The sequence below is a fragment of the Scyliorhinus canicula genome, chromosome 11 (assembly GCF_902713615.1).
Source record: "Scyliorhinus canicula chromosome 11, sScyCan1.1, whole genome shotgun sequence".
Taxonomy (NCBI): Eukaryota; Metazoa; Chordata; class Chondrichthyes; order Carcharhiniformes; family Scyliorhinidae; genus Scyliorhinus; species Scyliorhinus canicula.
This window is the reverse complement of record NC_052156.1, coordinates 112,598,040-112,625,428: the sequence shown is the minus strand read 5'-3', so window position 1 is coordinate 112,625,428 and position 27,389 is coordinate 112,598,040. Positions and strand designations below refer to the sequence as shown.

General features: G+C 43.9%; 1 protein-coding gene across 14 annotated transcripts in view; it reads left to right on the top strand.

The window, feature by feature from the left end:
• plekha5 (pleckstrin homology domain containing, family A member 5) overlaps positions 1–26,924 on the top strand; it is a 460,471-nt gene extending 433,547 nt beyond the window's left edge. For 12 of the 14 annotated variants that reach the window (XM_038811100.1, XM_038811097.1, XM_038811094.1 and 9 more), the window contains 5 exons: positions 2,833–2,994; positions 3,659–3,774; positions 6,037–6,176; positions 14,204–14,301; positions 25,828–26,924. In XM_038811100.1, the coding sequence (XP_038667028.1) occupies positions 2,833–2,994; positions 3,659–3,774; positions 6,037–6,176; positions 14,204–14,289 (504 nt within the window). In that variant the 3' untranslated portion in view covers positions 14,290–14,301; positions 25,828–26,924. Of the gene's footprint in view, positions 1–2,832; positions 2,995–3,658; positions 3,775–6,020; positions 6,177–14,203; positions 14,302–25,827 lie in introns of those variants that run through there. The other 2 variants (XM_038811092.1, XM_038811099.1) reach the window with 2 other exon arrangements.
• Positions 26,925–27,389: the final 465 nt, after the last annotated feature.

The window sequence follows — 27,389 nt, the reverse complement described above, 5'->3', positions numbered from 1 at the left end:
CTCAATTGACTCTGTTTTATTCCTTAGCTCTAGAGTCGCCAGGTATCTTTATGATACCGCCACGAGGTTCAAGTTCAGATCAATGACTCAATACACCAGTTAGTAAGTTCAAACAAGACACGTTTATTATTACACAGTTATTTACTACTCATGCATATAATACTAAGACTAAACTATTCCTACCACTACTAGGCCAATACTTATCTGGAATAAGGGAACTGCCGGATCAGGGAACAATGGCCTCTTGCTCTGTCCTGGATCCGCAGGCTTCCAGTTTGTGTGGACTAAAGGGGCCAGGAGTGTCTATTCTCGTAGCGGGCGTTGTATGACACTTACTTGTCGGTGTAACAATTGGCCAGGCCTCTCCTTCTCACGTTCAAGTTCCTAGAGAGCTGCTGCAAAGATGTTCTGCTGGGAGGGCCGGCTAAGAGAGAGAGGCCGGCTAAGAGATCGAACTCGTCTTGGGACCTTACTTTTATAGGTCCCAGGGGCTTCGCGCCCTTTTGGGCGGACCCCTAACTCACTGGCAATCGATTGGGTCTCATCCCAATCGCTCAATTAGTATGCAAACTTGCTAGTTTCTATGCTGTCTGGTTTCTTCACAGACAGAATCCACAGAAAGGTTCTGCAACCTGCTTGCCTTTCTGACATTGTCCAATTTTCCCTGCATGCGTTTCAATTCTCCATTTTATGTCGGGAAGTGGCCAGCTTCGGTGGCTACAGTTGAGTTCAAGAAAGATGCAAAATGTTCTCATACTCTCCTGGTGGAAGATGGTTGTATAGAAGGATTGAACGTCCATGGTGAAAAAGAGACTGTTAGGGCCTGGAAGCTGGAAACTTTTGAAGTGATCGAGGGCATTAGAAGAGTCAAGTATGTATGTTGGAAAGAGTTTGGGCATGGGAAGAAGAGACACAATAGGAAGAAATCAGTTCATTTGGACAGGAACAGGCTGAAATGATTGGTCTACCAGGGAAGTCCTGTTTGTGGGACTTGGTCAAAGCAGGAACAGCTTAAAGTAGGGATGGCAAAATGCTATTTAATCCAAAAATCCTGTTCCCTCCATGGATCTCATTCAACAAATGTGGAGATGCACTCACTAAGTAACAGTACTAAGCCAAATGCTATCTGAAAGAAAATGTTTAACAAATTGCTGCCTTTGGTGATGGCGACTATATATTTCTCTTGAGATAATTCCTTCCCTGGAACATCCCTTCATCAATTTATCCCTAGGTTAGCCACAGTCAAATGTAACCTGATACCACTGGCCTCTTTATAGTAATCCAAATATGGTTACTTCAATTACTGAAATATTTTGGATTTTCACAATTTACAACTGTTGGACACAATTGGGAGCAAGCCAAAAAAATACTCCAATTGCACATAGTTACAAAGAACAAGTAACACTCATCATAAAATGCCTTTTGGGACTGCACAAACATCTCCTTGAACCCAATTTGAAATGTTGGATCTCTCAAATCAGCTGCAGAAATAGTTTGATTTGTATTGTTGCATTCCAGATATTGTTTATGTTAGCTGTCAGTCTGTAAAAGGTCTGAGAAGAACATGTTGACAGTTTTATAATGACTGTAGTGTAATTCACATCAATTAGTGCACATAATATTGAACAGCTCTGTGGGTTTTTACTTATTGCATATGTGAAGCAAGATAAGACCATAAAACATAGGAGCAGAATTAGGCCACTCGGCCCATCGAGTCTGCTCCGCCATTCAATCATGGCTGATATTTTCTCATCCTCATTCTTCTGCCTTCTCCCCATAACCCCTGATCCCCTTAAGATCTTAAGCAACAGTTAAATTTAGTGTAAACGTCCCAATTGTGATTTCTTCAGATTTGTTTTCTGGAATCCAGGTATGAAATCTCTCTATCTCCTTCCTTTCCCTTTCCTTTTTTACGGATCATCTGCCTCCTACAAGATAGATTTATGCATATTCTGCTGTCACGCTTATTTTGATAAGCTGCTGGGAAGCTTTACAGACAAGGTAGCAAAGTAGCTTTCCAATCAGCATCAACTTTCTCCCTCTGCAAGTAATGTTTTTAACTTTCTTTCACTTAAGCTATTATATATAATCACAATAGTTGTATTCTCTCTTTCACTTGTTCTTGATATCCTCCTGCTGAGACTTGATAGATCATCCAAGCAGCTTTAGCTGCATCGTGGAACACTGTCACATCATAACATGGCCAACCGCCTCCACTAAAGTATGCGCATGTAAAAGTAGAAATTGGTTTTGGTCTTATGCTTGTGATTAAATTTCACTTAACAGTTAGTTTATTAATATAGGGACGATTCATTGGGTGTTTTATGATAAATAATTCTTATTTTATGTTTACTTTGGAAGCTAAATTTCACAAGTTCATGTATAAGCTTAGTTTTATTAAAAGTACATAATTTAGGGTATGATTTTGAAAGGATAGTAAGTTTTTTAATCATTATTGGGATGTGGCAGTTATATCCCTCAAGTTTTGATGGGAAGTGATGATTGACCTCCTCACAGTTTTATATAATTGCATGCTTGCTCAGCCACATCAGAAGGTTGTTAAGAATTTGTTGCATTGACTTAGGACTTGGAATAGGCCTGACCAGATTGGGGCAGTGGCTTTCCTTCTGTAAAGGACTTAGTGAGCCAGTTGGGCTTTTGCAGAAATTTGACAACTTCATGGTCATTTTTAAAGCTTTTTATTTCTCGGTTTTTTTAAGCTGAATTCAGATTCTCAAACTGCTATGATGGAATTCACTGTATTACTTTCAGGCCATTGGATTCTTTGTTTTTTAATGTTCACACCATTCTAAAAGTTGTTGCTTATTTCAGCTTCATAGAAGCAAAACTGCTGAAAGTAATATCAAAGAGTTGGAAGCTGCTCTTCGAAATGATAATTGTGGTCAACATCGAGAGACTGCAGCAGAGGAAATTGCTCGTTTAAAAGAAGAGAATGTTGAACCGAATCAGGAAAAGTTGGGAAGCAGAAAAGATGTGAGTACAGATCATTTTGTAATTCATATTTGGCCCTGTCATCGTCACTTTTGCATCCTCTGCAAACTGTGACCTAAGTTCAAGTATATCTCAAGTTGTGTACTTTTGGACATGCCATTGTTGGAAGGGTAGAAAAACATCTTGGATTAATTAGAATGTTAATAGAATTGAAAGTATATAGTTATGAAGAGGAACTTGAGACGTTTGTGTCTTTTTCCACTGGAGTGAAGATATTTAAGGGGTGACCTTGTGAAGGCCTACATACGATTGAAGGTTATGAAGGGGGAAACTAGTGACAAATTGTTTTGCCTGATAGACAAATTGATAGAGTGCAATTGCATGATAATCACATTCCGCATCTTAAAATTAAACTCATGTAAATAAATGTTCATGAGGCCTGTGGCTTTATTCCAGGCCACTCTTGATCCTGAGCGTTCACTCTACAAGGTGCTCATTTCCTTTCATTTTCTCTATTGCCTAACCTGTATTCTGACACAGCTAAGGAATGGAACTCGGGAACTCAGCCCCTGAACATTTAAAAGCACAAAAACTCTCCACCATTTCACATTGCCACTGTATAATTCATGGGCCTTTGACAAATAGTAAACCTTTAACACATTTGTGCCATCCTTAAAGCTACCACCTTACTTTTGCAATTCCACAGCTCTCAGACCAAGTGCTCATGTCTGAAAAGTGCAATGAAGCGGAGTCTAAAATTCTGAGCCCTGAAAAATCTGTGGATGAACAGATGGATCTTGATGGAATAAAATTCAAAAGCAGGTATGTACTTGCTTGTTAGGTATAAAATGAGACAAAATAAAATATATTTTTATCTATTTAATGTGAGTATTTCTTACTGAATTACATGAATATATGCAGCTGTCAAACTCTGTGGCAGTTCTCCATGCAGTGAATTTAGTTTTAGCTGCTCTGTGATGCTCAGTGAGGTTTACCACCTGCCACAATGTGGGCTGCAGGCCAATCTACCTTCAATTGAATGAGGCTTGAGAACAGATTGTCTGCATGCCCTTTCGACTGGAGTGCAGTGCTCCATGGTGGGAGAATAAAGATGAGGAAAGATTAGCAGGGTGATACATATGTATATTTTTCTTTTATCCAAAGTTGTCAAAATATTCAACAGAGAACTTAACTTCAACATTTATTTCAATATTACTAGTGCATTTTGTTCCACCTTCACACATTAGTTTAACTGACTTTGGTCAAAATTGAGAATTCTAAACCACAGCAATAGAGAACGTTAGTTAAGAAGTCATTGAAAACTCAGTAACTACACTTCATAAGTACGAAATTGGACAGTGTGTTTTGGAACATCTTGAGGTCATGAAAGATGCTTTATAAAAGCAAGTCCTTTCCTTTAAAATTGAGATTAGTACACATTTAATTGGACTAGGGACTTTACAAGCAGTTGATTTGTAATCATATAGCCCCTTCTCTAAATAAATTACACTAATCTTTACAGGTGCTGGTGGCAAGGGCAAGTTAATACGCTTATTAAAAAAATGTATTCTGGGCTTTATAAATAGAAGCATAGACTACAAGAGCAAGGATGTTACGTTAAAATTTGTAAAATACTTGTTGAGCCTCAGCTGTGGTATTATGCCCAGATCTAGACATTAGGAGGAATGTTGAGGCCTTAAACAGGTGCTAAGAGATTAAATAGAATTATACTAGGAAGAAAGGACTTCAGTTATGTGGATAAACTAGACAAGCTGGGATTGTTGTTCTTATAGCAAAGATTATGGGAAGATTTAAGCGAGGTGTTCCAAACTGCAAAGGTTTTTAATCAAACAAATATGGAGGAATTGTATCAACTAGCATGTGGATTAATGGCCAGCATGCACAGATTTAAGATAGCTGTCAAAATAATCAGAGGGCAATTGAGAATTTTGTTTACACAACGTGATATCTTCTTCTGGAATTCACTGCCTGAAAGCTGATTTATTAATCACTTCCAAAAAGAAATTAAATATAGATACTGCCTCACAGTACCAGTGACCCAGGTTCAATTCCAGTCTTTGGTGACTGTGTGGAGTTTGCATGTTCTCTCTGTGTCTGCATGGGTTTTTTCCGGGTGCTCCGGTTTTCTCCCACTGTCCAAAGATGTGCAGATTAGGTGGATTGTCATGCTAAATTGCCGCTTAGTGTCCCCAGATGTGAAGGTTAGGAGTTACGAGGAGTGGGCCTAGGTGAGGTGCTCTTTCAGAGGATTGATGAAGATATGATGGGCCGAATGGCCTTTTTCTGCAATGTAGAGATTCTGTGACATATTTTAAAAGGAGACCATTGTAAGGTTATGGAGGTAGAGCAAGGGAATAGGACTCAAAAGGCCAATTCAAAAATAATGGGCTGAATGGTCTTTTCTGGAGTACATGATTCTTTGGGGTTGATTTGTGTGTCAAGATCAATTGTAATGTACTCAGATAAACTTTCCATATTAATAAAATCACTATCTGTCTCCTGGAAAGCCCACAAGACATCAAAAAATATAATTTATGGCCACTTATGACTGATGAGTTATTCATGTATAAGTTATTCCATTAATAAGGGCCTGTGTTGCAGAGTTTTAAAAGCACAATGCTGCCCAATTTAAAATTAATGGAATTTGCAACGAGCAGTGGATCAAGATGTTGTCTCATTGATTAATTAGCACGTCTATGCAGATATGTGCTGAACTTTATATCCCAATGTTACTCTTTTCTGAATGTTTCTTGACAATGTATTTTATTCTTGCCGTCCAGTATTATGAACATGTTCGTTGTTGAATACTTTTTATAAAGTATTCTTGACTTTCAATTTAATGCTTTTGTTATAAAATAAAAATGAGTTTCGCTTTAGTTCAAGGACTTATCGTGAATTTACTGAAATGCTGCAATGCTGTGTTTCACAACTGACGAATTGATTTGTCAGTCATTCACACTTTCAGTATCTAAATGCAATTTTTCAAGTTGGCAAAAAATAATTTTTATCAATTTCTTTGAACTGCAATTATGTTTTCTCCTAACTAGATCTTCTTTTCTATAGTGTGCAAACTGTGGCCCCCATTGTTAACCACAAAACCAATATCAGGGCTGATGAGGAAAATGCTCAGGAAGGAATGAAAATGATTAATATCTCCAATGAACTAGCTGCAGATGCACCAAGAAGAAGCAAGCTTGTAGCAGGCAGGTTAAACTTGCGTTTTGAGTCAATAAAAGTATTATACTAGATCAATGTACAGTGATAGAAAAAGTTTAAGTTTTATTCTTAATTCTTGGCAGTGTGGTTCTGTAGGGTTTGTGATTTTATTGTACTGAAGGCACTTATGAAAGATAATAAACAGGAAGTAACAACTTAAGTCTTTTGCTTAACAACTATAGTTTAATTTATCTTTCTCCTCATATTAGATTATTTTATTGAGTTCAGTTCTTACAAGTTCAGACTGCAAATAGACTTTCATACTTAACACTTTTACTGCATTAGGACACCAGGTCTCTGATTCTAGTTGCTTTGTGGTTTTAGCACATATGACAATCTGAATGACCTAAATATATGTAGATCTGCAGTGCTATCGTGCAAGAAATGCCACAAAAAGACCCAATGAATTATACTCCAGTTCATTTCTCTAGTTTGTGCAATCTGTTCAACGGTTAGAATGGGTTAAAGTCTATTGGGCAGGATTTTGCATCCAGTGACGGCAGAATCGTGACATGCAATCGGGCGGAGAAAGGCGCCTCAGCCGTAAATCGTGGCTGGCATCGAACACAATGCCATGCCCCAATGCCTCGACAGTGACGTCATTGTACTCTACTCCACATATACAATAAACGCGGTTGGCGTATCACTAACGGACCCGACCCAGTATTCTCCGGTGCATCCGAGATACTCCACCTTTGCCAGGACGAATTACCGATGGCGAGGTATCGTTCCGGGGGGGAAGTAGTGGGGGGGCGACCAGGGAATGGGCCGCGGGCCAGGGTGTCCAGGTGTGGACCGCCATTGGCGCAGCCTGCAAGGCAGCCATCTTGCTGAGCACCTCACTGACTGCCCCTGGTTGCTCAAAGTGACACCCACCACTCTTACCCCCCAACCCCCCCCCCCCCCCCCCCCCACACACAAACACAACTGGGTGCCACCCAACAACGTTTTTCATTGGAATCGCTTGAGTTCCACATGGTGCTGGTGCTAGCCCATGAACGGATCATGAATTGCTCCGGGACTGGCACCAATGTAGTTATCATAGAAGTCTACAAATTCAGCCTCTGCATCAACACCTAGTTTCTGAAACTGAAAATCCCACTGATTATCTTTCCATTCTGACAGCATTATGAGATGTGCTCAGGATGAGAAATGGCCATCAGATCCATAAACTCTCACCTCTCTTCTTACTGGGCAATACCCATGACCTCATCCTTTCTCTTTGTGCATCATGAAACATTCTGCTCTGACTCTTCAGTGGTGATCTGGCAAATACATTTGTTCCTTTTTTTTAATAAATTTAAAAGGGCTGCAAAAAGCCAGTCACTGCCACTGTCATATTCAGACTGATGTTGCAGAGATGATTACCCTCTGTCAAATACCATTAAGGTCAGATACAGCACGGGACTGTCGCATTCAACTGAACCCCAGATTATGCAAGTACCTTTTCCAGTCTGCTCACTAACCTATTCATTTATTTTTCCTGAAACTTTTTTTATTTTATTCCTGGTGTTTATTCTTTTCTTCAGTTTTGGTTTCATACTTACTGCATATTCTTTTCCCTCTATCCTTTCCACATGTTGGGCGCGATTCTAACACCATGTCGTAATGGCGGTGAATCACGGGAGGGGCCCAAATCTGGCTTCATGCCAGGTGCGAAACCTCGTGCGAGTCACACGACTTGCAGCGCCTGGACAAATCTGGATTACGCCTTCGTGACTCATTGAAATATGCATGGCCACCTTCACGCTGCATTCACCCGGCACCACCAAAGCCTCAACCGAGGGTTGATTAGTACTGGTCTCCCCAAGCGGAGACCAGTCGTGATGACCACTCCGGGGTCTCGGAGTCTATTGGGGCCCCCAGGGGATCAGGGGAAGGGCAGTACCCTGGGGCTCCCCTGGGCCCCCTGGCAGTGTCAACCTGGTACTGTCAGGGCACCAAGCTGGCAATGCCAGGTGCCCAGTTGGCACTGCCAGGGTCTCGCCAGTGAGTTCAACTCCCTACTGCTGAAAAATTTTCTAGGTATGGGCTAGACCAGGTAGAAACTCCCCAAGGCCCCAAAAAACGATTAATTGTGGGTGAATACTAGTATGGATCACATCCAAAAAGCTGTCCCTGCCAAACCTGCCCAAAATGGCACTTTAGAAATCTTCGGGGTGAATCCCGCCAGTATCTTTGTTTATTATCCCCTCAAATTTGTTGAATGGAGGGCAGCACGGTGGCGCAGTGGTTAGCACTGCTGTCTTGCGGTGCCAAGGTCTCAGGTTCGATCCCGTCTCTGGGTTACTGTCCGTGTGGAGTTTGCACATTCTCCCCGTGTTTGCGTGAGTTTCGCCCCCACAACCCAAAGATGTGCAGGATAGGTGGATTGGCCACGCTAAATTGCCTCTTAATTGGCAATCTAGGAAACTACACCATCTCATACACTAATCCCAGCTACCCACCTTGTTTGAGTTGACTTGTTCTCCACTTCCAGAAAATTGTTCAGCAAACCTTTTTGAAAACTGTATCGAGTCCAGATGTAGTACAAGTTTTCTGGAGATAGGCTCGCTCCATGAAAATAAATATTTTCTCGTATTTAACCTAACACAGTTTTTTAATTTAAAGAATTTCTATTAAAATCCACTTCCCTTTTTTAGTGAAAATAGCCCAAGAGCCTCAAGTCTCTTTCCAGAACTACAATTTCTCATCCCGGGTGGTCGTCAGGTGAATCCATGCTGGGTGACACTCTGCTGATTTATTGCCCTCTCTACAATAATTGGGTGCCTAAAGCTGCATGCAGTGCTCGAACCATGACCTAACTATTGCCTTATACTAGAGGTTTTTAGTCTTGTACTTCTGTCCCTATTTGAGAAAGGCAAAACTGCTATTGACCTATTCAATTCTACATGCCCTAGCACCTTAAAGAGTTGGATATTTGCACTCGCGGTGTCTCCTCTGCTCTTCCACACTCCCAAACGTCTTTATATTGGGTTTATATTCAAATTTCTTGTTTTCCTTTTAAAATGTACTTCAACTATTGCATATTATTCTGTATCCAAATGAAATACCACCAATAGAGCTTCATGTACTATTTCTGTTCTCCCAGACAGTCTCTCTCTCTCTCTTTAGTTTTCACCTCTTTGTCCACAAGTTAAAACACCATTAATCAACACCTCTGCCACTCAAAGCAGACTACAAAAATTCTGATTTGCCCATCGGGGCACAGTGCAATGGAAGTGCTTCTATACTCTGGCATTCTTGAAATCATATTGGTGATATAGATATTGTCCACTTATCGTTACAGTGCTTATATAAAAATTCTGTGTCCTGAAATTGGTTACTGTCCTTTTCCACTGTACCAATATTGATTGGAGCTGATAATTAGTCTAATTACATATGTGGGTGACAATGCATTTTAACTTTAATTTGGTTCATTACATAAACAGCGATGTTCAATTGAAATACAGCTTAAAATATTTTATTTTCAGTCCAACTGGTTTAATAGCATTTGGAAATATTGTATTAAATTTCCTCATTTCTTTTAAGAAAAATGTCCTTGCTCTTTCAGAAGAGTGCTGATCCCCGCTCTGGCAAGTGGCGGTCTCAACAGTATGTTGTTGTGGCCCTTTTCACAATTCATTCCCATCCCTAGGTCTTAGAAAGACATGCTTACGTTTATTGCAGAACCAAAAAGCATCTGAGATGTACAGCTAGTGTTTCAAGTGATAGTTCTTTTTTTTAATTTTAAACTACCCAATTATTTTTTTTTCCAATTAAGGGGCAATTTAGCATGGCCAATCCACCTAACCTGCACATAAGAACTTAAGAACTAGGAGCAGGAGTAGGCCATATGGCCCCTCGAGCCTGCTCCGCCATTCAATTAGATCATGGCTGATTTTTTGTGAACTCAGCTCCACTTTCCGGCCTGAACACCACAACCCTTAATCCCTTTATTCCTCAAAAAACTGTCTATCTTTATCTTAAAAAACATTTAATGAAGGAGCCCCAACTGCTTCACTGGGCAAGGAATTCCATAGATTCACAACCCTTTGGGTGAAGAAGTTCCTCCTAAACTCAGTCCTAAATCTACTTCCCCTTATTTTGAGACTATGCCCCCCTAGTTCTGCTTTCACCCGCCAGTGGAAACAACCTGCCCGCATCTAAACTATCTATTCCCTTCATAATTTTATATGTTTCTATAAGATCCCCCCCTCATCTTTCTAAATTCCAACAAGTACAGTCCCAGTCTACTCAACCTCTTCTCGTAATCCAATCCCTTGAGCTCTGGGATTAACCTAGTGAATCTCCTCTGCACACCCTCCAGCGCCAGTACGTCCTTTCTCAAGTAAGGAGACCAAAACTGAACACAATACTCCAGGTGTGGCCTCACTAACACCTTATACAATTGCAGCATAACCTCCCTAGTCAAACTCCATCCCTCTAGCAATGAAGGACAAAATTCCATTTGCTTTCTTAATCACCTGTTGCACCTGTAAACCAACTTTTTGCGACTCATGCACGAGCACACCCAGGTCTCTCTGCACAGCAGCATGTTTTAAAATTTTATCATTTAAATAATAATCCCTTTTGCTGTTATTCCTGCCAAAATGGATAACCTCATGTTTGTGGGTGTGGTCTTTGGGTTGTGGGGGTGAAACCCAATCAGACATGGGGAGGATGTGCAAACTCCACACGGACAGTGACCCAGGGCTGGGATTCGAACCCAGGTCCTCAGCTCCGCAGTCCCAGTGCTAACCACTGTGCCACATGCCGCCCCAAGTGATTGTTCTTATAAAGTCACTTAGTAACGTGGTATGAGAATGGGGGTGAAATTACAGAAGGGAGGGATATTGTGCGTTTTGTAAAGCAATCATTAATAATCATGTACAAATATGGCATCCACTATCCTGGTTGTTGGTTGATTACTTACATCGTGCCTTTGAACATCTGGCTTTACACAAATAAAATGCAAGGTTCATCAGGCAGCAACTCTTGAGAATTTTAATTGTGTGGGACCTTGCTGTGCACTAATTGGCTGCTACATTTCCCGGTAATATTAACAGTGACTACACGTCAAAAATATGTGATTAGCTTTGAAGCTTTTGAGAAATCCTGAAGTCGTATAAATTTTGTTTTTTCTTTAACTTGCTGATTGAATTCAGAGATCTTCTAATTAGGCTACTCAATCATCATTGTTATAACAAAGCTATTCCCTCATTTCTGGTCTTCTGTAGGGCAGCACGGTGGCACAGTGGTTAGCATTGCTGCCTACGGCGCTGAGGACCTGGGTTCAAATCCTGACCCTGGATCACTGTCCGTGTGGAGTTTGCACATTCTCCCCGTGTCTGCGTGGGTTTCAAGGGCAGCACGGTGGCACAGTGGTTAGCATTGCTGCCTACGGCGCTGAGGACCCGGGTTCAAATCCTGATCCTGGATCACTGTCCGTGTCTGCGTGGGTTTCACCCCCACAACCCAAAGATGTGCAGGGTAGGTAGATTGGCCACGCTAAATTGCCCCTTAATTGGAAAAAATAATTGGGTACTCTAAATTTATAATTCTGGTCTTCTGTAAGCTCTGTGTGTCAATTCCAAACTGAGAAGGTAAACAGAGCTTATAGAAACCATAAATGAAAGAAATTTAGTTCACTGATTAAGACTCATCATTGCTCTGCAACAGAATAATTAGCATGAATAAATAAGCCTGACCAACTCATTCAGCAGAACCATCTTTAAGTGTTATCACCTTTTCAGGAATTGGGCAGATGTAGGGATTATTCTGTGTGTTATTACTGTGTGATGAATTCACTAATGCTGCTTTGCTTTGTGAGTTTTATAAGCTGCCCTTCCATCCCAGATTAAACTTTTGCATTTCTGAAATGTCACCATCTTGCCTCATTCACTTACACTGGGTCTCTATTTTGTTTCTTAAGCCATCCACTGTTGGTAGTTGCCAATTCAGCATGTTATGTTATCTGGTTCTCTGACAAGAGAAGTTAAGCAATTAGGAGAGCTATTTTACCCCCCTTGACATGAATGATAAGGTTTTTTTTTAAACAGATGGTACTGGTTACTGTAATTCAATCTTTTCACTTGTACTATGAATGCAAGGATAACCTTTTCTACCACTAGAATTCCCTTCTTGAAGAGGGAAGCATTGGTGAAATGACAAAAGCAGCTAGAAAATGGATAAGATTTATGGGATGGGAAGAAGGCTGCCAGTGACAAGGAGCAAGACATGGAATGAGAACCAGCTGTAAGTGGGGAGCAGAAAAAGATTCCCCATTGAGCTGTTGTTACATTCTTCCCTTCCCATCTTTTTCCAAAAAGTTTATTTGTATTACAGTTTGGCCAATAACGTGTTGTTCCATTGTGGCACAATTTGCTCAGTTTTAGTGCGATATGTCATTTTTCTTCTGACATTAAGAGACTTAATTTCCATTTGATCTGTGATGCATCCATTATTGATGTATTTGGCACTGAATGCTGGGCAAAATTTTCATTCAAAACATAATCTTTATTAGTGTAACTGGTAGGTTAACATTAATACTGCAGTGAAGTTACTATTTATGAACTTTAGAAAATTGGTTTTCTCAAACTAAGATACTTTTCCTGTCCCGTTGATTGTTAATAATCACACAAATTTGTATTCTCATACAAACAAGGAGCAGGAGTAAGCCAGTCTGCTCCACCATTTATTAAGAGAATGGCTGATCTGATAGTCCCTCAAATCTGCATCCCACCTTCCTGAATTACTTATCACCCATCCCTTTGCTTGCAAAAAGTCTATCCACCTCTGCCTTAAATATATTCAAAGAAACTGCTTCCACAACCTTTTTTAGGACGAGAGTTCCAAAGACTCTCAAACCCAGATAAAAGATTTTACCTCATCTCCATCTTAAATAGGAGACCCCTTATGTAAAGCCTCAGGCAAGCGACCACTCAGAAGCGATGACTGTAATAAAAGTTAGATTTATTTCCTTATATATTTACACTTCCTACTCCCAGAAGGGTCTCCCGTGCCTGGCCCACACTTGGACCTCGGTATTTATGTCCCAGCAGTCTCTGGGCAGATTGTACTCAGATGAGACCACATGGACTCTGAGGTTACAGATCCCTCGGCCTCCTGTAGGGTTATAACACCTGGGGCTGGATTCTCTGCCCCCCCACGCCACATTTCTGTTTCACCCCGCCGACGGGATGCTCCGTTACTCCGGCTGGTCACTGGGGTTTCCCATTGTGGGACAGCCCCACGCTGTCGGGAAACCCATGGGCTGCCGGCAAAACGGAGCATCCAGCCGGCCGAGAATCCAGCCCCTTGTTTTTAACAATGACGCTGAGTTCTAGATTCTCCCATCTTGTCAAGACCCTTCAGGATCTTATACATTTTAATCAAGTCGCCTCAGTTAGTTAATATGGCTGTATCTAATTATTTACTATTTTAAATTTGTGCCTTGTACCTAATTCAACTTCTTTCATTTCACCCCCCATGGAGATGAAGACAGTTGATTCAAAAATAAATGTGACAGCACTCAAGTAGTACATTTTTATCTACCACTGAAACACATTTGTATTCATACTACATTTTAGAAAGTCAATCTTTAGCTTTCCATTATGCTCATAATTGTCCACCTTTCTATGAATTTATGATTGTTCAGTAATTTTTGCCACTTAAGCTGCAAGTAATTTGCACAGGGAAATTTGAGGTTACTTCTGTTTCTCTGTCCAACTACAGTAAAATTAAAAATTGAAATACAACCTGGCGATCTTAATTTATTTCATCATAGCCTTATATATTCTTCAAGTGCAACTGGCAAATTAAGCATTTTCAAGTCTTGTGACTAAATATAACTTTTAAAAAATAATGCACAGACCAATATTGTTTATTTGACATTTAGATTGCAATGTCGGAAAAATGTAACATTAGCCAGGTGAAGTATTTCTTGCCCTTTTAATTGTGGTCTTAAGTGGCTGTTAGTGTTTTATTTTTAAATTGTGTGCTTATTTTCTCTTGCATTCACTGTTCTTTGCAGAAAAAAGTCTGTCTTCTCCACCTCAGTCCCCAACATCCCCATCACACCCACAGCTCACTGAAGGATCTCACTTTATGTGTGTCTGATGTAAAAAAAACGTAAGCTTAATTAATTTCACTAATTTTTGTCAACTTACTATTTATTTTCAATCAATGTGTGAACAATTTTTTTCTCATCTTGTTTTCATCGATTTGTTTACTACTATAATCCAGTCTGCTAAATTCTTAGTGCAAGTTCTCATTGGGCATTTTGTTCTTTAGTCCCTCCTGCCAAGTGGTAGCTCATAGAATCATAGAATTTACAGTACAGAAGGAGGCCATTCAGCCCATCGAGTCTGCACCAACTCTTGGAAAGAGCACCCTACTTAACCCCGCACCTCCACCCTATCCCCATAACCCAAAAACCCCAGCTCTTCTTTTTGGGCACTAAGGGCAATTTATCATGGCCAATCCACCTAACCTACACATCTTTGGACTGCGAGAGGAAACAGGAGCACCCGGAGGAAACCCATGCAGACACGGGGAGAACATGCAGACTCCGCACAGTCAGTGACCCAAGCCGGGAATCGAACCTGAGACCCTGGAGCTGCGAAGCAACTGTGCTAACCACTGTGCTACCGTGCTGCCCACACGGTAGTTGATGTATATCTAGAAAATTGACGAACTCACTCGCGTCAATCACACTCAATTATTTGTCCAATTGGCACTTTAACTACTGTGAAGGATAGAATCTTCTTTATTTCTACTCCATAGCAATTTGCTTGTCTATTGTCTATTCTAGGGGCTGGTTTAGCACAGGGCTAAATCGCTGGCTTTGAAAGCAGACCAAGGCAATTCCCGTACCAGTCTCCCCGAACAGGCGCCGGAATGTGGCGACTAAGGGCTTTACAAAGTAACTTCATTTGAAGCCTACTTGTGACAATAAGCGATTTTCATTTCATTTCATTTCATTTATTGGCCTCAATAGAAATGTATTTTGACAATAGCTTAGAAAAAAACGATTAAGCATTTTTTTTTGCTATTTATTTTTCAAAAGTACTCCACCATGTGAGTTTTCCTTCTGACAATGACACATACTAGAGGAGTGCATTATAAACTGCTCGTAGTATTCAGGTTAAGCAGCACCTGTGGTTAGAGAAACAAAGGGTGTAATTTAATGGCCTCACCACGCCCGACTTGGTGAAGCAACGAGGCTGCCAAATCTCTCAAATCCTGATTAACATATTTAAGTGAGCCATTAGGCTCATTCAAATATGTCTGCGTCTGATTCTCTCAAGGTCTGGAAACTAATGGGCCTCTGGTTTACTAGTCCACTATTGTTACCAATACGCCATCACTTCCCCAATACTGAAATGAAAGGGGTAAATTGCTGTTTCACTGGGAAAGTGTGTTTGGGATCCAAGACAGTAGAAAGGGAGGCAATGACAGAGCAGATGTTGCATTTTCTGTACTAGCATGGGAAGTGAAGTGTTTGCTGGGGTGATAGATGTCATAGTGAATCATGTGAACATGCCTTTAGAGTTGCTGAGAGGGATGGGGGAAAATATGCTCGGTGATGACATCACTCTGAAGTTGGTGGAAATGTCAGCGGATGATCTGTTGAAAGTGGAGGATGGCGAGGTGCAAGGGCAAGGGAATCCTATCATGGTTCTAGGGAGGGAGGGAAGGGGTGAGAACATAAATTGGGGAAATGGGGAAAATATTGTTGAGAGCTGTGAGAGCCACAGTGGAGTAGAACCCCTGATTGAGGAAACAGGAAGACATATTGGAAGCACTTGTATAGACGGTGGCATCATCAGAACAGAGGTAATGGAAACACTTCAAGAATGGAAGAGTCCACATCAAGCAGGGTGAGAGGAAGTGTAATCAAGGTAGCTGTTGGGTAACAACGTTGGGAGTTACTGAAACGATTTAAGTTGGGGGCCAAAAGATAGGAAACTGTATCAGTATAATCATAGAAAATGAGGTTAGTAGTAGAACTGATATCAAAATTTCCTACATATACCACAGAGAGATAGGCATGGCCATGACTCATATAGGTTCCCAAAGTGACACCTTTTCTTTGGAGGAAGTGAGTGATGTCAAAAGAGAACTGTTCATTGTGAGAAAACGTTCAGCTAGGTGGAGGGGGTGATTGTGGATGGGGACAGGCTGGGCCTCCATTTGAGGAAGACAGAGGGCTTTCAGGCTGTTCTGATTGGGATGGTGATACAGAGCGATTGGCCGTTCATGGTGAAAAGATGATGGTTAGGACCAGGAAATTTAACGTGACGGAGCGTGTCAGAAAAATCATGAATATAAATCTGAAAATTCTAGACAAGGGGACTAATAAGTTTCATGGAGTAAGAATAGGCTGGAAATAATGGGCTACCAGGACAGCCCTGTTTGTGGACCTTTGGAAGGGAGTTGAAGGGGGCACTGAATTAGAAGTTGAATTAGCGGTTTGGATCAGTAATTGGCTAGCTGAAAGAAGACAGAGGGTGGTGGTTGATGGCAAATGTTCATCCTGGAGTTCAGTTACTAGTGGTGTACCGCAAGGATCTGTTTTGGGGCCACTGCTGTTTGTCATTTTTATAAATGACCTGGAAGAGGGTGTAGAAGGATGGGTTAGTAAATTTGCAGATGACACGAAGGTCGGTGGAGTTGCGGATAGTGCTGAAGGATGTTATAGGATACAGAGGGACATAGATAAGCTGCAGAGCTGGGCTGAGAGGTGGCAGATGGAGTTTAATGCGGAAAAGTGTGAGGTGGTTCACTTTGGAAGGAGTAAAGAGGAATGCAGAGTACTGGGCTAATGGCAAGATTCTTGGTAGTGTAGATGAACAGAGAGATCTCGGCATCCAGGTACATAAATCCCTGAAAGTTGCCACCCAGGTTAATAGGGCTGTTAAGAAGGCATATGGTGTGCTAGCCTTTATAAGCAGGGGGATTGAGTTTCGGAACCACAAGGTCATGCTGCAGCTGTACATAACTCTGGTGCGGCCGCACCTGGAGTACTGCGTGCAGTTCCGGTCACCACATTATAGGAAGGATGTGTAAGTTTTGGAAAGGGTTCAGAGGAGATTTACTAGGATGTTGCCTGGTATGGAGGGAAGGTCTTACGAGGAAAGGCTCAGGGAATTGAGGTTGTTTTCGTTAGAGAGGAGAAGGCTGAGAGGTGACTTAATAGAAACATATAAGATAGTCAGAGGGTTAGATAGGGTGGACAGTGAGAGTCTTTTTCCTCGGATGGTGATGACCAACACGAGGAGACATAGCTTTAAATTGAGGGGTGATAGATATAGGACAGATATCAGAGGCAGTTTCTTTACTCAGAGAGTAGTAGGGGTGTGGAATGCCTTGCCTGCAACAGTAGTAGACTCGCCAACTTTAAGGGCATTTAAGTGGTCACTGGATGGACATATGGATGAAAATGGAATAGTGTAGGTCAGATAGGCTTCAGATGGTTTCACAGGTCGGCGCAACATCGAGGGCCGAAGGGCCCGTACTGCGCTGTAGTGTTCTATGTTCTAAGTCTGTTTTGGAGAGGAGCCGGGACGAGAATGACAGAGAAGATGAGGTCAGTAACAGTCACAAAAACAATAGCTTTGTGTGGAGTCATGGTCCGGGAGATATAGGAGGAGGTGTTGGTTCAGCCTCGTCAAGGTCAAGGTCGGTTCAGCGAAAAACAAAGCAACCCTTGTCAACAGATTAATGACACTGTTACGGGTGAACCTGAAAGACCATAGTACTACAAGTTCAGAGGAAGGCAGGTTGGTGAGTGTTTTTTTTTTATTTACTCATGCGGTGTGGACATCACTAGCAAGGTCACAAATTATTGCCCATTCATAAATGCACTTGAGAAAGTGATGAGCTGCCTTTTTGAACAATTCATGTGACCTACAGTGCTGTAAGGGAGGGTGCTCCAGGATTTTGACACAGCAACAGCGAAGGAATGGTGATATAATTCCAAGTCAGGATGTTGTGCCACTTGAAGGGGAACTTGCAGTTATTTGGTGGTGTTTCCATGCGTCTACTGCCCTCCTTCTCCAAGGTGGTAGAAGTCACAGGTTTGGAAGGTTCTGTCGAAGGAGCCTTGGTGAGTTACTGCAGTGAATATTGTAGATGGTACACACTAATGCCACTGCGCAGAGAGTGAATGTTTAACGAGATGGATAGCAGGCCATTCAATCAGACTGTTTGTCCTGGATGGTGTTGAACTTCTTGTGTATTGGTAGAGCTCCACACATCTAGGTAAGTGGAGAGTATTCTATCACAGTCCTGACTTGTACATTGTAGATGGCGGACAGGTTTCAGGGGAGTTCAGGAGGTGAGTTATTTGCCACACAATTCCTTTCTTCAGATACTTACAGCTTTTAGTATTCGAGTGGCTCATCCAGTTTATTTGTTAATGGTAACCACCCAGGACTTCCGGTGGCGCCGATGTTCGAGTGAGCCGCACATTCGGCGGGCTCTCACTCCGGCGGGGCTTTAGGGCTGATTCCCCACGGAGCGGCGAAAAGGCTGGAGAGCGGGCTGCAATCGATGGAACCGTGGGAGTCCAGGAAGTAGAGGAAGAGAGAGAGAAAGAGACAGAGGCAAGGAGCAGAGGAAGCTGACCTGGAACTTAAGATGGCGGACACACGGACCTTTCTTGCTCCAGGAGAAGAAAAACAGTTTTGGAGTCGCTGAAGCAGGACAACTTGGACCCACTTCAGATGCTCAAGAGGTAAAAGTTAAGGAGCTGGGAGAAGGAAGGCGGCAGCGAAAGTGCTGAGGAGCGGGCTGCGGCACATGGAACAGCGGGAGTCCAGAAGGAAGGAGAAAAAGGGACAGAGGCAAGGACCTGAAGAAAATTACCTGGGATCTAAGATGGCGGATACACGGACCCTGGACTCAGCAATCCAGCAGGCGCTGGATAACATGCTCCAGGTAATGAAGTCCAGTTTTGAAGCGCTGAAGCGGGACAGCTTGGACCCAATCCAGAAAGCGGTGGATCAGCTGAACCAGAGGCTGGATGCGCAAGATGTTAAAGTTAAGCAGCTGGGAGAGGCGGTGGAGGAGCAGGTGGATGCGCAGACGGTTGCAGCTCTAGAAGTTGACGGGCTGAAAGAGCGGCAGAGAAGACTGCTGGACAGAGTGGAGGAGCTGGAGAATAGAGCCCGCAGGAACAACCTGAGGATGGTCGGCCTCCCGGAGGGGGCTGAGGGAGCTGATGCCGCAGCGTTTGTAACAGACCTATTGACGCAGCTGATGGGGGCCGAAGCCTCTCCGCGACCGCTGGAGCTGGAGGGGGCACACAGGGTGCAGGCAAGGCAGGGGCGGCCGGGCGGACCCCCCGCCCGATGGTGATTAGGTTCCACAGGTTCGTGGACAAGGAGCAGGTGCTGCGGTGGGCAAAGAGCGCCAGGAGCAGCACGTGGAACAACAGTGTTCTCCGCATTTACCAGGACCTAAGCCAGGAGGTGGCTCGGCGGCGAGCAGCCTTTAAGAATGTCAAGGAGGTGCTGTTCAAGAAGCACGTGAAGTTTGGTCTGCTGCTCCTTGCTCGCCTATGGATCACGCACCAGGGTCAACACCACTACTTCTCCGAGCCAAAAGAAGCGATGGATTTTGTCGAGGGATCAGGAGCTGGTCCCGAAAAGAGGACCCACGGACGCGAATTAGGGCCCGAGGATTACCGTGGGAAGGTACGCCGAATGGGCCTGGACTGCTGTTCAACGGTTTGCTGGGCCAAAGGTGCCAAGCGGAACATTTGGGACTCTTTCCTTTGTTCATGGACATTGGTTTGAGGGGTTTTCTTTTTTTTTTCTCTTTTTTCTCATTGTTTTATTTTTTGTTTTTTCCTCTTTTTTCTGTTTTTTCCTTTTTGGGCGGATTTGTACTTTTTGTGCAGCTCGCGGAGGACACTAGAGCCGGCTTGCTCCAGTGGGTTGGAGAGGGGGATGGGGCGCCGGGGAGTGGGGAGGAGGACGGGGAAACAATGGGAATGAGACAGGAATGCGCCGGAGTGTTGAGTCACCGGGCTAGCAGATTGGCTAGTCAAGGGAGTCGGGCGGGGGGGGGGGGGGGGGATCACAGCCAGTGGATGGCAGGGGTGGGGGTATCGGGGATGTGGTTAGGGGGGGGGGGGGGGTTCTGCTGACGTGGGAGGGACTTGAAATAGGCACTGGAAAGTAGGTCGAGGTTGGAGGCAGCCAACGGGCTGACCGGCGTGGTGGGGGGTGGGTTGTGCCCCCCGACCAGGCTGATCACCTGGAACGTCAAGGGACTGAATGGGCCGGTTAATTGGGCACGGGTGTTCGCGCACTTGCGGGCTCTGAGGGCAGACGTAATTATGTTGCAGGAGACACATCTGAAAGTGTCTGACCAGACCAGGCTAAGGAAGGGCTGGATTAGCCAGGTCTACCACTCAGACTTGGACTCGAAGTCCAGGGGGGTGGCAATCATGATCAACAAGCGGGTGCAATTTGAGGCAGAGGGCATTGCCGCAGACAGGGGGGGCAGATACCTGATGGTACGGGGCAGACTGGAGGGGAGAAGAGTTGTGCTGGTGAATATATATGCCCCGAACTGGGATGACATGGACTTCATTAAAAGAGTGCTGGGGAAGATCCCGGACCTGGACTCTCGCAGGCTAATAATAGGGGGGGACTTTAACATAGTCCTTGACCCGGCTTTGGATCGGTCGTGTCCCAGAACGGGTAGACTCCCAGCAATGGCAAGGTAGCTGAAAGGGTTTATGGAGCAAATGGGGGCAGTGGACCCCTGGAGAGATAGACAGTCGACAGGAAGGGGCTACTTGTTTTACTCGCACGTCCATAAAGTATATTCTAGGATAGATTTCTTCGTACTAAGCAGGGATTGTATAGGGGAGGTAAAGAACACGGAATACTCAGCAATTACTATCTCAGACCATGCCCCGCACAGGGTAGACCTGCAGATCGGGGGAGCGAGCTACCAACGCCCGCAATGGATGCTAGACGTGGGACTGTTGTCGGAGGAGGGGATCTGCGAGAGGCTTCGGAGGTGTATGCAAAATTACTTCCAGGTGAATGACACGGGGGAGGTCTCAGCGGCGACCCTGTGGGAGGCGCTAAAGGCAGTAGTGCGGGGGGCGCTGATTTCAATTGGGGCCCACAGAGCCAAGGCAGACAGGGCAGAGATGGATAGATTGGTCAGGGAAATGGGTTGGATAGATGAAGAGCATGCGGAGTCCCCGGGGGAGGTTTTACTCAGGGAGAGGCAGAGACCACAGGCGGAACTGGGGGCACTATCCACGAGTAGGGCTGTGGAACAGCTTAGGAGCGCGAGAGGAGCGGTGTACAAGCATGGGGAAAAGGCTAGCAGACTGTTAGCGCAGCAACTCAGGAGGAGGGAGGCGGCCAGGGAAATAGGTAGAGTGAGGGATGGGGAGGGGCGCAAAGTGGAGGACCCGGCAGGATTGAATAAGGTATTCCGGGACTTCTATCGCAAGCTGTATACTTCAGAGCCGCCAGAAGAACCGGAGGAGATGAAAAGGTTTCTGGACGGGTTAACCTTCCCAACAGCAGGTGGGAGGCGAGTGGATGAGCTGGGGGCCCCGATTAGAGTGGAGGAGGTATTGGGGGGCCTAAAGGCCATGCAGTCGGGGAAAGCCCCGGGGCCGGATGGATACCCAGTAGAGTTCTATAGGAAGTTTTCTGAGCTGGTGGGCCCGGTCTTGGCGAGGGTTTTCAATGAGGCAAGGGATAGAGGGACCCTGCCGCCGACAATGTCGCAAGCCACTATATCACTGATATTGAAGCGGGGTAAAGACCCGGAGGCGTGCGGGTCCTACAGGCCAATCTCCCTGATTAATGTTGAAGCCAAGCTCCTGGCAAAGGTAATGGCGGTTAGAATGGAGGACTGCGTACCGGAGGTGATTGGGGAGGACCAAACTGGGTTCGTGAAAGGTAGGCAGCTGGCGGCCAACCTGAGAAGATTACTCAATGTGATAATGATGCCCCCGGCGGGTAGGGAGGTGGCGGTAGTGGTGGCAATGGACGCCAAGAAGGCCTTTGACCGGGTGGAGTTGGACTATCTATGGGAGGTGCTTGGACGGTTTGCGTTCGGGGAGGGATTGGTGGATTGGATCAAATTATTATATCAGCTCCCGAGGGCCAGTGTCAGGACTAACAGAGAAGTGTCGGAGTACTTTAGGTTGTACCGAGGGACCAGACAGGACTGCCCGCTCTCCCCGCTGCTGTTTGCGCTGGCCATAGAGCCGCTGGCGATTGCGCTGAGAGCCGCAGAGGGATGGAAGGGGATGGTGAGGGGCGGGGTAGAACATAGGGTCTCTCTTTACGCAGACGACCTGCTCCTGTACGTGTCGGACCCAGTGGCTGGGATGGGAAGTATACTGGGAATGCTGAGGCAGTTCGGCCAGTTCTCAGGATACAAATTAAATACGGCCAAGAGTGAAATGTTTGTGGTACAGGCAAGGGGCCAGGAGAACAGATTGAGAGGGCTACCGTTTAGGCTAGTTGAGGAAAATTTCCGGTATTTGGGAATCCAGGTGGCACGAGACTGGGGCAGGCTGCACAAGTTAAATTTGGCCAGGGTGGTGGAGCAAATGAAGGGAGAGTTTCGGAGATGGGATGCACTCCCGCTGTCGCTGGCAGGGAGGGTGCAGACTGTAAAGATGACAATCCTCCCTAGATTTCTGTTTATTTTTCAGTGCCTCCCGATCTTTGTCCCACAGTCCTTCTTCAAAAGAGTTAACAGGATGATCATGAGCTTTGTCTGTGCGGGAAAATCCCCGCGGGTGAAGAAGGCGATGTTGGAGAGGAACCGCAGCGAGAGAGGGCTGGCTTTGCCGAGTCTGATTAATTATTACTGGGCGGCCAACATCGCTATGATAAGGAAGTGGATGGTGGGTACGGGGTCTATCTGGGAGCGGGTGGAGGCGGCTTCATGCAGGGGCTCCAGCTTGGCAGCCCTGGTCACGGCTCCTCTACCGCTGCCGCCGGCCAAGTACACCACCAGCCCGGTAATGGTGGCGACCCTGCGGATATGGAGCCAGTGGAGGAGGCATGTAGGGGAGACGGGGGCGCCGGTTTGGGCGCCAATCTGTGACAACCATCGGTTTGCTCCCGGGAGTATGGATGGGGGCGGGGGTGGGAAGGGTGGGTGATATATTCCTGGAAGGGAGCTTTGCGAGTTTGAGGAGCTTGGAGGAGAAATTTGGGCTGGTAAGGGGAAATTATTTTAGGTACCTACAGTTGCAGGACTTTGTTCGTAGACAGGTCCCATCTTTCCCACGCCTCCCGCCAATGGGGATCCTAGACAGAATAGTCTCTAGGGGGGAAGAAGGAGAGGGTAGAGTCTCTGGTATTATAAGGTGCTCATGAGGGAGGAAGGGTCCCAGACAGAGGAACTGAAACTTAAATGGGAGGAGGAACTAGGCGGGGAAATGGAGGATGGGCTGTGGGCAGAGGCCCTGAATAGGGTAAATTCGACCGCGACATGTGCTAGGCTCGGGCTGATTCAATTTAAGGTCGTTCACCGGGCCCATATGACTGTGGCTCGGATGAGCAAATTCTTTGGGATAGAGGACAAATGCGCTAGGTGCGCGGGAGGACCAGCGAACCACGTTCACATGTTTTGGGCATGCCCAAAGCTGAGGGGGTACTGGGAGGGATTTGCGGGGATCATGTCCCGGGTGCTAAAAACAAGGGTGGTGATGAGTCCAGGGGTGGCAATTTTTGGGGTTTCGGAAGACCCGGAAGTCCAGGGGGAGAAAGAGGCCGATGTTTTGGCCTTTGCTTCCCGGATAGCCCGGCGACGAATACTATTGGCGTGGAGGGACTCAAAGCCCCCGAAGACTGAGTTGTGGCTTGCAGACATGTCGAGTTTCCTGGGTATGGAAAAAATTAAGTTCGCCTTGAGGGGATCTGTACAGGGGTTCGCCCGGAGGTGGCAACCATTTATTGACTTCTTTGTGGGAGAGTGAGCGTCAGCAGGGGGTGGCGGGGAGGGGGGGGGTAGAGTAGAGTAGAGTAGGAGGGAAAAAATGGCGGGTAGTACCGGTGGGAGAGGAGCGGGCTTGTGCAGTATGTTACGATTGAAGTATTGAAAGTACATGGATGTTTGCACATTTTTGCCTTTTTTTTTGCTTTCTTTCTGTTGATGTCTGTAACTGTTTACAAAGCCAAGAACTACCTCAATAAAATTGTTTATTTAAAAAAAAATGGTAACCATCCAGCATGGTAGAGGATTCAGCATTGATAATACCATTGGACGTTATGGAGAGATGGTTAGAATCGCTTCTTGTTGGAGATGGTCATTTCCTGGAGTAGAAGAATAGAGGCAGCTGATACCACACTGGCAGTGAGGTGGGGTTCAGATGGAAAACAAACTTGAGAAAGATGAGAAAGGGTCTTCTGTACTGGAGGTAGAGTCCTGGTCAAAAAAGTAGACACAGAGGTAATGAAAGAACTCACTACTGTGCTAAACTCGAAATTCATTGAGGTGGAGGCATAAGTGAATGAAGCTGAGGACTAATTGTTTGGGGTCAGAGAGAGAGGGGTAGCTAAAGGGATAGTGAAAGCACAAAACAGGGCAAGGTTAGAAGGAGGGAATGGGATTGGAGGAAAATGAAGAGGAAGAAGGATCCCAGAGGGACATTGGTATCCAAGAGTTGTTGAAGCTTGCAGTCCTTGACAGTTGAAAAGCAGAAAAACAGTTTTTTATCTAAGCCAGATGAGACTAAAGGGGTTTTTTTGCATTCTGACGTCCTTCTTGTGGGAAATTCTCAAAGTGAAGGACCTCTGTCCCAGGGAATTAAATATCTTTAAGAAATCCTCTGTCATGTAGCCGGATGGAGTAAAGCTGCGCTTACCATGCTAGAATATGGTAATCGTACCCTTTTCTGTGTTTTCACAATCCATTGACCTCCCTCTCTCTGACCCCAAACAATCAGTCCTTGGCTTCATTCCTTTGTACCTAAGCTTAAATCTCCAAAGTGCACGTTCTGTTCACAGCAGTGTGATTAGCTCCACCTTTATAGCCTGTCTAAAATTAAACCGTGCTATATTGTGGGCAGTTTTTCATTGTGGATTTGTGCCTCCTGAGAGCTGAGTTCTTGCTGCCAAACTAATTTCATGTAATATCCCCTGCAGCTATCACAGAAGGAAAATCACCCTCCTGACATTCTCAGTTAGAATCAAGTTCAGGATAGAGGGGCAATGTTCTCACTCATTTGGCATTCCACCTCCCCATATATCCTTCTTCATTCTCTATAATGTTATTTCAAAGAGCACTATGTGATGAAGGCAATGATGATCAAATTAAGCAGAAGAGAATATCAATTTGCACCTTTGAGTACAAGAATCCAATTAAAATCTGTTTTAAATGTTGCTTCAGTGCTTATCTGGAATCAATGTTGGAGACCCCCTGTCACTATTGAAAGGAGTAAATCATAACCTTTATTTTGTTTTGAAAAGCTTAGAGAAATGTGAAATCAAAGTGATTTCAGCCCAGACAACAGATTTTAATTATAGTTTGATTCTCATTTTGCGTTCGGCTGAAAATGATAATTGCATACCTTTGTGATGAACTTTTGGCATATATGGAACTAAACTTTTCACTGAACAAGTTTTTAAAAATTTCTTTTCGACAATACAGCTCAGGCTGTAGTCACAGGTAAATCATACACATCTACACAAGGCTGAGGCTGGAAGGACTTTGGCTGCATTCCGAAGTACTATGGAACTGCGGTCAAACGTCGGCTTCTGTATGTGGAAGTGGAGTGCACCGAGCACAAGAAGTCAAGCAAGTGCTGGCAGCGACACTTGATTCACTATTAAACACTCCTTATAGGAAATATCTTTTTGTTGGATATAATGCCGATATACTACTTACTTCAGGGGCACTGATTGCTCCATGGCAGTTTTTTAACTTGCTCTTTTTAAATTGCCAATATGTGGAGACCACAGTACAATAGCACACATGGTGATAGGGTCTCAATTCAGTTAATATGTCTAGAATTTAATTTTCATTTTGAATTTCATAATATGTATGATTTGATGCCTGACTTTCAGTTTACTAGTACTGTGGCCATAACCTTCCACAAAATGTTCACTGATGTTTGATGTATCCAATAAAAAATGGTTTCAATTTTATTTCCTTCCTACTTGCAATGATTGCAGTGCCATTGTACTGGTGCAGGTTAATGCTGTTCCTTAGGAATACCATCTGCTGTAACTATATATACTTAATGTTGTAATGTCTGCAGTTACTGCCAAACTGCTGTCGGCAAATGTAAAAATGTCACACTTTTCATCATTGCCCTAATGTTCTCTGCCTTTAGTGAACTTTTCATACAAGCTTTATGGAGCAATTTGCTCCAACTTCAGTATAGCTCAAATGCAAAGCAATATGTAGAGGGCTTAATATTCAGTCTACCATCGTATGTAAAAAATGTGTAATTATGTTCATTGTGTACATAGCATACAATGAGCAGAGGCTATAATTATAAAAAGCTACTTAAAAGTGTTAATATGCAATGTTCATATCATATTCTGTTTTATATCATGTTATAATAAATGGTCATGTTAAATTTGGTGATGGTATTTTAATATGCATTTATTGCTGATACATGCCAATAAGAAATATTACCTGCAAAAATATTTACTTGCATTGTAATGTTAAGCTACCAAACTTGATTTTTGACTATTCACAAATATTGAAAGTTTTTTCATTAAATCTTAAATCCTAAGTAATGTTGACTTCTCTCATTTTTAATTGCCTGTATTATTTTCATTGGAACAAAGCACATTTTTAAAGTTTCAATATACATTTCAACTCAAAGGTCCATTATTTATACATATTCAGTAAAGATTAGAGATTGTTTTTCTCCATGTATCTGTGTCAGTTGCTTTGAAGCCATTTTAGCTAACTTTATGAAGTTAGTGTTTGCAATTACTGTAACAGATAGCTTATTTATATATATATATATATATATATAGGTTGCCATTTCATATAATAAATATGTAATTGACAGAGGTGTTAATACCATGCCATCCAGGATAGTCTTTGCAGATAGTTACATTGACCCTAGGGATTGACAGTCAATGTCTATTCTCTTCTGCCAGCCCATAACTCTTACCACACTGTAGTACAGAAACAACGAAAGGATCATAGCAGACATCCTGATAAGCAAGTACACGTAGCCTGAGTCGTTTGTT